Here is a 12,469-nt window from a genome sequence, read left to right on the forward strand (position 1 = left end):
CATCTATAGAAATTGTGAGAAAACAACTACACAATTTAATCAAGTAGGCTGCTTTTGTACTTGAACCCAACATTAGGCATTTGGTAGATAATTTTAACTGAACGTGTTTGGCAGATGCTCAATTTGCTTTAGCAATGCACATTGACAATATGTCACGTTATACTTTAGTTAAGATGGCATTGTATTTACCTGCTTAGTTAAATGATTAAGCTCTCATGGTATGAATCAAAGAGGAACAAACCATCTTGGTTTGCATGCCTTTTTCAACCTGCTGCATCAGAAATAGATTAACTGGTCTCTTTTGGACTGAGAGTGAAGAGTAACTGTTGTATTTGCTAAAATGACAGGTGTTGTACTTAAAGTGATTAAAAAACAAGTTGATTAAAGACATCTTTTTTTTCTGCATGGGTACCTGCAGGAGGTTGAGATACAGTAGGGCTTTAGGAAACAGGCTGAAGTCCACCATAACAGAAGACCAGGTCAGATGAAAAAGTATCATGAATTAGCTGGGCGAGTCTGGGGAGCTTATGAAAAATTAAGAAGCTTTTTAATTAAAGGTACAATGCTAATTCAGGTCATCTTTATCAATGTCTTTCTACTGTTTACGAGGCACGTTTCAGGAGTCTGCTGAAACAATCTGCAGTAGGATGGTTACAGTTCCCATGTTTCTCAAGAAATTTGATCCACGCAGAACAAAGTGGCTCACTTCAGTCAACTTCACTTGCCCCATCACTACAACATGTGGGCTCACTTTCAAGGACTCTTCATCTCATGTTCTCAATATTCATTGCTTATTTATTATTATTATTATTATTTATTTTTGTATTTGCACACTAGTTGTACACCCCGGTAGGTGTGGTCTTCCATCAATTCTATTATGGTCATTATTCTGTTTTAGTTATTATTCTATTATGGATTTATTGCATATACCTGCAAGAAAGTGAATCTCAGGGTTGTATATGACATATGTACAGTGCTTTGAACTTGAGTGGTACTTCATCAAACCACCTCAACAATCATTCCCTCCACTTCCAATGCACGTGGCTGCAATGCGTGTCATTTATAGAGACACTGCAGTGACTAGCCTTGGCTATTCTGACAGCACCACCAAAACCTCGAGGAACAAAGGCAGCAAGCGTGTGGGTGTGCTTCCACTTGCAGTTTCCAAAGGATGCACCATCCTGATTCGGATTCCAAAAATGCAATAAATGGAGAAAAGCAGGTTTGATATGATGAAGTGCTTTATTGATGTAGAGATGCTTATATGACTTATTATTGGATAAAAGTCTAAAGCACGTTTCAGTAAGGTGGGTAAAATTGAGCTGACACTCTGTTGCTGAGAGTTGGCCTGAGCCCCACCCAAAGAATAGCCTGATTGACAGGAGATTACACTGGGTTAGAGTTGCGCATTCTGTCCAAGATGATGTCAAGTTTTATCAGTTTCTAATAAAAATATAAACCCCAAAAAATATTAAAAATGTGTGAAAACTCAGTAGCATTTGCCTACTGGAACACATTCTGGACCTGCAGTGCATCTGGAATGAAAACAGATAATGCTGGAAATATTCAGCAGATTAGGCCGCATCTGTGGAAAGAGAAATGTTAACGTTGATATTTTTCTTTCTTTCTTCAGATCATGCCAGACTTCCTAAGCATTCAATGTGTTCTGTTTTTACTGCAGAGCTACAGCTTTTTAAAAAAATATGTGTCATGTAAATCTTGGACTTAAGTACGTGGGATCTGCTGAATGCAGGCATTTCCCTTTGAAACCATGAGTCAAAGTCTGCACTTTGTACCTGAATAAGTGAATTGCAATCTATAAATAACTATCACTACTTATAGTGGAGTGCTTGGTGATTCATAGAAACTTCCTCAATACATTTCTGCCTAATGCCATTAAAATTGTCCAAACTATGTCTAATAGAGTATCCAGAAAGCAATGTTGTGTTACTTCATTTTCTTTCCATATTTCTCCTGTACATTGATAAATGGTTGACCTTTGCATTGATTATGATATCAGTTATGTGCATGTAGATATTTTGATTACACATGGTTTAAAGTGAAAGATAAACAAGTAACTAAGTTTTACAATGAATTTTGTCACATTAGTTGGGTAAATGATAATTCTGAGCTTGAACAGTTTGGAGCAAGTGAAAAGACAATGCGGTCATTTATATATTTTATATGTGACTATCACAGCAACCAAGAAAATTATAAATATGGAACACTGATATTAAAAAATAATGTGGGATAAGTGACATGCTTTGCATTTACTTTCTATAACATAAAATTAAAATAATGGCAGAAACATATTGCCAATTAATGGGATTTGTAGTATGTAGAAAATTACAACTTCCATTAAACATATTTTGCTCCAATGCTTTGAAATATGTAAAATGGGATTTGTGAATAAGTGAATTTTTACCTTAAATATATTCTTAGATTTTCACAATTTTTCAGATCAGAAGAGGAAAGTAAATATCAGGCGAGTGAAAGTGATGCTGGATTTCCAGACGAGCCGTGGATATGAGCAGAAGTAGGGAGCAAATGGCCAATAATCCTAGGTTGAGGAAGCCGAATATGTGACTTAAAATAGTGACTAGCTAACAAAGCTGAGGAAATGAAGTGTGTTCTATCTGGTTTACTATCTTAAATGCTACTTTACTACTTTAAATACTTTAAACCTCCAAAGACTTTTATAAGTTAAAACTGCTCTCCTATTTTGTTTAAGCTAAAGCTTCATCTTATTTGCATTCCAAGTAAGAAATATGTTTTAATCTGCAAATAAAAGAAAGTAACTGTAAGCTTGTATTTACAGCCAGGAGTTTCAATCTTCAGAAGGCAGAGCATATGGTTCGCAAGGTAGGAAAATCTGTTAGATATACTACTGCTGGTGTTTCTCATTTTCTTCAATAGGAGCCAGACCTTCCCTACTTTTTTTTGGGAAAAGCAACCATTCCTCTCAATTCATTTCCTAGATCTGATGGGAGGAATTGGCAAATATTGTATTTCCAAAGCTGTGATTAAATTGAAAAAAAGAGTGGTTAAAAAAAGTGGCAAATGGATTTAATTGTTAAACCAATGTTAAGATCATTTACTTTGGACTCTAAAAGGAGAGAAAGAATACTAAATGGTAAAAATCTTAACACAGATTTGAGTCCTATTGAAAGGACATTGTTCATCTCCTAGTACCTTATCCTTTTATTTAGTTTTCTTGTAAGTTAATTGTGCATGCCCTGGTTGTTTCAAATTTCCATTACTCCATGATTGAAACTCTAGTCACTAGACTGGCCAAAATCATTAGCTTGCTGTTTGGGTCATTTAAGATTCATAACTTTATCCTATCATGTGTTGCAAAGTATGAGCACTAACACTGGTTAGATTCATATATCAAGTTATTTTGTAGCTTCATCTTTCCCATCGGAGATCTCCAGTTTCATATTTTCCAAAGCTGTTTCAGGACTCTATCAAATTCTTAGCTGGTTACTTAAATGATTCACTGAACGTTGTGATAAATCTGGTAGGCACGCAGATAGTATTAAATCAGGGTTTGTTTTCACATTTACTAACAAGACCACAGTTTCACTCTACTTGCAAATGTTCACATCAATTTCAGAAATAACAAATTAAAGACAAAATATTCAGTCTGTTGTGTGGAGTATAAAAAGATTAAAGTTAATCTTAGGTGTGAGGTGATGCATTTCAGTCATTCAGTCAGTGATATAAATATACATAAAGTAGCAGGGTGCTAAGAAATATTGCAAACTGAAGATCCTCGGGTTGAAGTTCTAAGTTCCCTGAAAGTGGCAACGTGGGTAGACAGGGCCATGAAGAAGTTTACCTTGTGCTTGCTTTCCTAGGTTGAAGCATAAGATATAAAAGCTGGGAAACAAGAGACTGCTGATGTTGAAATCTAGAGCAAAAACAAAACAATCCACTGGACGCAAACAGGAATTCTGCAGATGCTGGAAATTCAAGCAACACACATCAAAGTTGCTGGTGAACGCAGCAGGCCAGGCAGCATCTGTAGGAAGAGGTGCAGTCGACGTTTCAGGCCGAGACCCTTCGTCAGGACTAACTGAAGGAAGAGTGAGTAAGGGATTGGAAAGTTGGAGGGGGAGGGGGAGATCCAAAATGATAGGAGAAGACAGGAGGGGGAGGGATAGAGCCAAGAGCTGGACAGGTGATAGGCAAAAGGGATACGTGAGGATCATGGGACAGGAGGTCCGGGAAGAAAGACAAGGGGGGGGTACCCAGAGGATGGGCAAGAGGTATATTCAGAGGGACAGAGGGAGAAAAAGGAGAGTGAGAGAAAGAATGTGTGCATAAAAATAAGTAACAGATGGGGTACGAAGGGGAGGTGGGGCCTTAGCGGAAGTTAGAGAAGTCGATGTTCATGCCATCAGGTTGGAGGCTACCCAGACGGAATATAAGGTGTTGTTCCTCCAACCTGAGTGTGGTTTCATCTTTACAGTAGAGGAGGCCGTGGATGGACATGTCAGAATGGGAATGGGATGTGGAATTAAAATGTGTGGCCACTGGGAGATCCTGCTTTCTCTGGCGGACAGAGCGTAGATGTTCAGCAAAGTGGTCTCCCAGTCTGCGTCGGGTCTCGCCAATATATAAAAGTCCACGTCGGGAGCACTGGACGCAGTATATCACCCCAGTCGACTCACAGGTGAAGTGTTGCCTCACCTGGAAGGACTGTTTGGGGCCCTGAATGGTGGTAAGGGAGGAAGTGTAAGGGCATATGTAGCACTTGTTCCGCTTACACGGATAAGTGCCAGGAGGGAGATCAGTGGGGAGGGATGGGGGGGACGAATGGACAAGGGAGTTGCGTAGGGAGCGATCCCTGCGGAATGCGGGGGGGGGGAGGGAAAGATGTGCTTAGTGGTGGGATCCCGTTGGAGGTGGCGGAAGTTACGGAGAATAATATGTTGGACCCGGAGGCTGGTGGGGTGGTAGGTGAGGACCAAGGGAACCCTATTCCTAGTGGGGTGGTGGGAGGATGGAGTGAGAGCAGATGTACGTGAAATGGGGGAGATGCGTTTAAGAGCAGAGTTGATAGTGGAGGAAGGGAAGCCCCTTTCTTTAAAAAAGGAAGACATCTCCCTCGTCCTAGAATGAAAAGCCTCATCCTGAGAGCAGATTCCTCTGTCTCCGCCCTTGCAAAAACGCCACCGCCTTCTCGCAATTCCTCCGTCTCCACCCTTGCAAAAACGCCATCCCCTTCTCGCAATTCCTCCGTCTCCGCCCTTGCAAAAACGCCATCCCCTTCTCGCAATTCTTCCGTCTCCACCTTTGGATTCCAGACCTAATCAGTTCCCCTCTACCACCACTCTGCTCCGTCTAGCGGAATTAGTCCTTACTCTTAATAATTTCTCCTTCAGCTCCTCCCACTTCCTCCAAACTAAAGGTGTAGCTATGGGCACCCGTATGGGTCCTAGCTATGCCTGCCTTTTTGTTGGCTTTGTGGAACAATCTATGTTCCGTGCCTATTCTGGTATCTGTCCCCCACTTTTCCTTCGCTACATCGACGACTGCATTGGCGCTGCTTCCTGCACGCATGCAGAGCTCGTTGACTTTATTAACTTTGCCTCCAACTTTCATCCTGCCCTGAAGCTTACCTGGTCCATTTTCGCAACTTCCGCCACCTCCAACGGGATCCCACCACTAAGCACATCTTTCCCTCCCCCCCCCCCCCGCATTCCGCAGGGATCGCTCCCTACGCAACTCCCTTGTCCATTCGTCCCCCCCATCCCTCCCCACTGATCTCCCTCCTGGCACTTATCCGTGTAAGCGGAACAAGTGCTACACATGCCCTTACACTTCCTCCCTTACCACCATTCAGGGCCCCAAACAGTCCTTCCAGGTGAGGCAACACTTCACCTGTGAGTCGACTGGGGTGATATACTGCGTCCGGTGCTCCCGACGTGGACTTTTATATATTGGCGAGACCCGACGCAGACTGGGAGACCGCTTTGCTGAACATCCATGCTCTGTCCGCCAGAGAAAGCAGGATCTCCCAGTGGCCACACATTTTAATTCCACATCCCATTCCCATTCTGACATGTCTATCCACAGCCTCCTCTACTGTAAAGATGAAGCCACACTCAGGTTGGAGGAACAACACCTTATATTCCGTCTGGGTAGCCTCCAACCTGATGGCATGAACATCGACTTCTCTAACTTCCGCTAAGGCCCCACCTCCCCTTCGTACCCCATCTGTTACTTATTTTTATGCACACATTCTTTCTCTCACTCTCCTTTTTCTCCCTCTGTCCCTCTGAATATACCTCTTGCCCATCCTCTGGGTACCCCCCCCCTTGTCTTTCTTCCCAGACCTCCTGTCCCATGATCCTCACGTATCCCCTTTTGCCTATCACCTGTCCAGCTCTTGGCTCTATCCCTCCCCCTCCTGTCTACTCCTATCATTTTGGATCTCCCCCTCCCCCTCCAACTTTCCAATCCCTTACTCACTCTTCCTTCAGTTAGTCCTGACGAAGGGTCTCGGCCTGAAACGTCGACTGCACCTCTTCCTACAGATGCTGCCTGGCCTGCTGCATTCACCAATCCACTGGATGAACTGTAATAGGAAACATCTGTAAAAGGAAATGGACAGCTGACGTTTCAGGTTGAGATGTTTCATCTGGTCTGGAAGTTGGGATATTATGTTGTAACCTTATAAGACGTTGATTATTTTGCACATGGACTCATGCACCACCAGGTTTAGGAACAGCTATGACCCCTCAGCAATCAGGCTCTTGAACAAAGGGGATAACTTCACTCAACTTCACTTGCCCCATCAATGAAATGTTCCCAATGGACTCACTCTCAAGGATCCTTCCTCTCATGTTTTTGATATTTATTGCTTACCTATTGATATTGTTGGTTCTTCTTTTTGCATTTACACAGTTTGCTGTCTCGTGCACTCTGGTTGAGTGCTCCAGTTGGGTGTACGTTCGTTGATTCTGTTGTAGTTACTATTCTATATATTTGTTGAGTATGCCCAAAGAAAATGAATCTCAGGATTGTATATGGTGACATAGATGTACTTTGATAATAACATTTCCTTTGAACTTTGAACTTTCGAACTTTGGACCATTGTATTTATTTCTGGTCATCACCATAAAGGAAGAATGTGGCTGCACTGATGAAAGTGTAGTGGAGATTCACTAAGATTTTGACTGGAGAAATTTAGTTACAGAGGAAAGTTTGGATAGCTTGGGCTTATTTTCCCTCGAGCAAAGAAGGCAGATGGGTGACCTGATTGATACGTATAAAATTGGTATCGTTTTTCCATGATAAGTGTATCAAGAGGAAGAGGGCATACATTCAAATGTTAGAAGTAGCATTTTTAAATGGGATTTAAGGGGAAAGCTTTTTACCTAAAGAGTAGTTGGTATCTGGAACTTGCTGCATGTAGAGTTGATGAAATCATACTTATCATTATGTTAAAGAGACATTTGTTCAGGTGATTAAAACAAAAAAGGATATAAACTTAATGTGGGAAAATGAGATTTGTGCAGATGGCCAAAAAGGATAGCGTGAATGTAGTGTGCTGAAGAGGCTGTCTCTGTGTTGCACAGCTCAATGATTCAAGATGCATGTTGCAGATTTTGGAGGTGCTGACACCGTGTTAGTACAGCTTACAGTCATGTTGCACTGGTGATGAAAGAACGTTTAGAATGGTGAATGGGTTCTTTTGCCTGCCTGGATAGAGTTGATCTACTGTAAAACAGTTTTTAGAGTGTATTGCATAATGGTCCTGTTTTTTTGCCTTGTAATTGGAATGACTTAGAGGAGCCAGGAAATGAGTCACTTCCCGTGTAGTATCCAGGCTCTGAGCAGTTCGTGAGAAGTTGAAATATTTCTGTGAGTGATTCTGTTAGCTTCTAATCAGTGATGATCTCCCAGAATGCTGATGCTGATGGTTATAGTGGTGAACATCAACAGAAGGTGGTTATGCTGCTTTAAACGCTAGTGCATTAAGATTGATTTATTTAGATATGTGCTTGTTTATTGTGATATAGTGAGGAACAGGACCTTCCAGCTGCACTGCCCAGCAGTCTCCTGATTTAACCGGGGACAATTTACAATGACGAATTAACCTACCAACCAGTACTCCTTTGGACTGTGGGAGGAAACCCATGCAGTCATGAAGTGAATATACAATCTCCTTACAGGCAGCAGCAGGGGTTAAACCTGGGTCACCTGTACTGTAGAGCATTGTACTAACCACTACTCTACTCATTTTGAACCTCATTGTCTACTTGACTGCAGCTCTGTAGCTGGTGCACTTTATTCTGCACTCATACTTCAAACTAACTGAATACACTGTGTAATGATTTGATCTGTGTGAACAGTAATGCAAGACAAGCTTTTCACTGTATATGTGACAATAATAAACCAATTTAATTTCCATTTCCCAGATTGGTCAGTACCTGGTACTTGTGTGATGTGAACTTTATTTGCCACCTCATACTCATACCTAAATGTTATCCCTGTTCTGTTTCATTACCTAAGGAAATACTAAATTTATGCTACAGAAAGCTCAAAGCTGCTTGACTCAATTATTTAATTTTATGCTAATGGATAATGAAGTTCAGCTGCTTGACATGGAGCTGTGTTGAATGTTAACTTGTCTTCATGTTTATTTTTAGCATGTAGAGTTCAGAAGACAAATGAAAGTTGACACACTCACTAGTGGTTGGGAACCTCCGGAGGTAATACTGAAGTACTGTGTATGTTGGGAGAGGGAACTTTATGATATGACTTAAAGCTGATTAAACAGATCTGTGAACCTTGAACAAGAAATTCAACGTTCTAATCAGCAATTTTATAAGTTATATTACCTAACTCTGATTAAATGCTATAAAGATTTTTAAAGGTTAGCATGAACTACCTGATTCAGTCTACACTTTATGGAAAAGTAATTGCTTGTTTTATAATGGAATAGAATACAATTAATGCCATGGGAAGTCCAGCAGCATAGTGACTTGAGGAACTACAAACCTTTTTTGTGATAACTTGCTTTGACTGAGAATCACAAATGGTATTGTCACATTTCAAGATTTTATAACTATCCTCCCCATGCTAAATTTGGTATGAGTATTAATCTGCTTTTATGGTTTGTAGGTCTTAAATCCTCTAGCTGCATCCTCAAAGACCTTAAATTGAGAATCTGGAATAGTGGTGGGCAGTACTTCAGAATCAGAATCAGATTTATCATCACCGGCATGTGACGTGAAATTTGTTAACTTAGCAGCAGCAGTTCAATGCAATACATAATCTAACAGAGAGAGAGAGAGAGAGAAAAAAAAAACAAAAAGTAAAATAAAACATAATAACTAAACAAGTAAATCAAAATAGATTATTTAAAAAAGTGCAAAAGCAGAAATACTGTATATTTTTTAAAAAGTGAGGTAGTGTCCAAAGATTCAGTGTCCAATTAGGAATTGGATGGCAGAGGGGAAGAAGCTGTTCCTGAATCGCTGATTGTGTGCCTTTAGGCTTCTGTTCCTCCTACCTGATGATAACAGTGAGAAAAGTGTATGTCCTGGGTGCTGGATGTCTTTAATAATGGACGCTGCCTTTCTGAGACACTGCTTCCTAAAGATGTCCTGTATACTTTGTAGGCTAGTACCCAAGATGGAGCTGACTGGATTTACAACCTCCTGCAGCTTCTTTCGGTCCTGTGCAGTAGTCCCTCCATACCGGACAGTGATGCAGCCTGTCAGAATGCTCTCCACGGTGTAATTATAGAAGTTATTGAGTGTATTTGTTGACGTGCCAAATCGTTTCAAACTCCTAATAAAGTAGAGCCGCTGTCTTGCCTTCTTTATGACTACTGGGACCAGGTTAGATCCTCAGAGATCTTGACACCCAGGAACTTGAAGCTGCTCAATCTCTCTACTTCTGATCCCTCTATGAGGATTAGTACGTGTTCCTTCATCTTACCCTTCCTGAAGTTGACAATCAACTCTTTCGTCTTACCGATGTTGAGTGCCAGGTTGTTGCTGCGGCACCACTCCGCTAGTTGGTATATCTCACCCCTGTACGCCCTCTTCCTCACCACCTGAGATTCTACCAACAATGGTTGTATCGTCAGCAAACTTGCAGATGGTGTTTGAGCTATGCCCAGCCACACAGTCATGTGTATACAGAGAGTAGAGCAGTGGGCTAAGCACACACCCCTGAGGTGCACCAGTGTTGATCGTCAGCAAAGAGGATATGTTATCACCAATCCGCACAGACTGTGGTCTTCCAGTTAGGAAGTCGAGGATCCAATTACAGAGGGAGGTACAGAGGCCCAGTGGTACTTTTAGGGGCAGCTAGATCTGCATCACTTCTGAGAGTCATTTGCTCAAACACATAAGTTCCAGATTTTCTGGAAAATACTTGTTGCTGAAAATCTAACTGAGGACTGATAACAGAGTCTTCTCTTTGGCATCTTAGATCAGATTGATTGGAATGGTATAGGATCAAAAATCAACACTTCATCTTTCTCCTAGGTATATTTCAAAGTCAGCATCAGATTCAATGATTGAACTTTGTTCTGTAACTCATGATTCTAGGAGTATCTTCTTTTCCTCCTTTCCCCTGTGTTCTCATCCTTCTGCCTGCTGTAATGATCAACTGCAACTATCAAGGTCTCACCATCAACACAAGAGATTCTGCAGATGCTTGAAATTTTAAGTAACTTTACATAAAATGCTAGTGAATTCAGCATGTCAGGCAGCATCTATGGAGGGAAATAAACAGTTGACGTTTCAGGCCAAGACCCTTCATTGGGACTGGACAGTAAGGGGAGAAGCCAGAATAAGAAAGTAGGGAGGGGAAGAAGTACAAGCTAGCAGGTGATAGGTGAGACTAGGCGAAAGGGAAAGTGGCTGAATGGGTGACAGGGGATGAAATAAGAAGCTGGAGGTGATAGGTGGAAGAGGTAACGGGCTAAAGCAGAAGGAATCTGATTGGAGAGAACAGCGGACCGTAGAAGGAAGGGAAGGAGGAGGTGATGGGCAGCTGAGGAGAAGAGGTAAGAGGGTAACCAGAATGAGGAATGGAAAAAGAGAGAAAGAGGGAGGGGACATCAGTACTAGAAGTTAGAGAAATCAATCTTCATGCCATCAGGTCTCCATTCCTCCCACAAATTCTCCTTGACTTGCTGAGTTCTTCCTTAACCTTTGTTTGTTGCTGGTTCTTCACTCTATGGATATGCTGTGCATTTCTAGTGGTTTCTATTCTTTTATTTCCAATTTCCAACGTCTGCAGTTTTTCTTCCCTTTTTGATCTACAGATGCCTGCTTGGCAGATAATGGGCGAAGAATGCATATTTTGACTGTACTGCTTTTTGCCTGAACAAAGTCATCTGAAGTAAAATTTATGAATGTGGAGATATTGATGGTGAACTAGCAATGACAGACTCATTGGATGCTGCAAATGGAAGGGCCCCATTTGGTCCATTGAGTCAACATTAGTGAACTTGAAGAGCAGCCAAGCTCCCGCTTTATCCTCGTATCCCTTCTTCAATTATTTATTGTTTTGAACACATCTATTACATATGCACTGTACCTTCAGTTTATTGGGTGGTAATCTTGTGAATATAAAGAGATTGCTATTTCTGACCATGCTCCTGTGCTTTTATCCATAAATCTTCCTGGTTTGATTCTGGCATTTTAATTTAACTTTGTTATCTGACAAGGATTTCTTAAAGTTCTTGGAGAGGCAAATTACTCTCTTTTTTGAAGAGAATACGGTGGATGAGACTTATAGCCTTGTCATATGGGATACCTTTAAAGCATATATTAGAGGACAAATAATTTCTTCACAATATCACAAGACAATGGAGCAGAAGTAGGCCATTTGGCCCATTGAGTCTGCTCCGCCACTCCACCATGAGCTAAACTATTCTCCATCTAGTTCCAATTTCCGGCTTTTCCCCCATATCCCTTGATACCCGGACTAATTAGATACCTATCAATCTCCTCCTTAAACACCCTCAATGATCGGGCCTCCACAGCTGTATGCGGCAATGAATTCCATAAATCCATAACCCTCTGGCTAAAAAAAATTCTCCTCATCTCTGTTTTAAATGGGTACCCTCTTAGCCCAAATATAGTCTAAATCCTAAACAGCATGATAATGGAGAAATATTTATCACCGCTTAGCAATGCACAAACTCACTCCGCCTCCAAGATAAGCACAAGTGGATTGAGGATTAAATTGAAACTTGCTAGTGCAGCACAGATCTGTTGTCTTCCATTTCAACTGTAGAGGTTTTAGATATATCTGTGGAGCAGTGAGTAAGGATGCTTTGTTCTTCAAGTTTGGGAGCTCTTTGCAATAACAGCTGGGAAAGAGACTGAGTGAGGTGCTTTTAATTATTGCCGCTCCTACTCCTGCATTTTCACTCCTCCCCCCCACCCCCCATGCACATTTGTTTCATCTATGTTCTCTTGCTTTTTGG

The 12,469-nt window shown here is 41.4% G+C and overlaps 1 protein-coding gene across 1 annotated transcript in view; it reads left to right on the top strand.

Moving 5' to 3' along the window:
* sec14l8 (SEC14-like lipid binding 8) overlaps window positions 1-12,469 on the top strand; it is a 62,618-nt gene that overhangs the window by 16,479 nt on the left and 33,670 nt on the right. Inside the window, exons 4-5 of the mRNA XM_072247696.1 lie at window positions 2,819-2,862; window positions 8,664-8,726. Of these exons, the coding sequence (XP_072103797.1) occupies window positions 2,819-2,862; window positions 8,664-8,726 (107 nt within the window). The remainder of the gene's footprint in view (window positions 1-2,818; window positions 2,863-8,663; window positions 8,727-12,469) is intronic.

This window comes from Mobula birostris, chromosome 31 (assembly GCF_030028105.1).
Source record: "Mobula birostris isolate sMobBir1 chromosome 31, sMobBir1.hap1, whole genome shotgun sequence".
Taxonomy (NCBI): Eukaryota; Metazoa; Chordata; class Chondrichthyes; order Myliobatiformes; family Myliobatidae; genus Mobula; species Mobula birostris.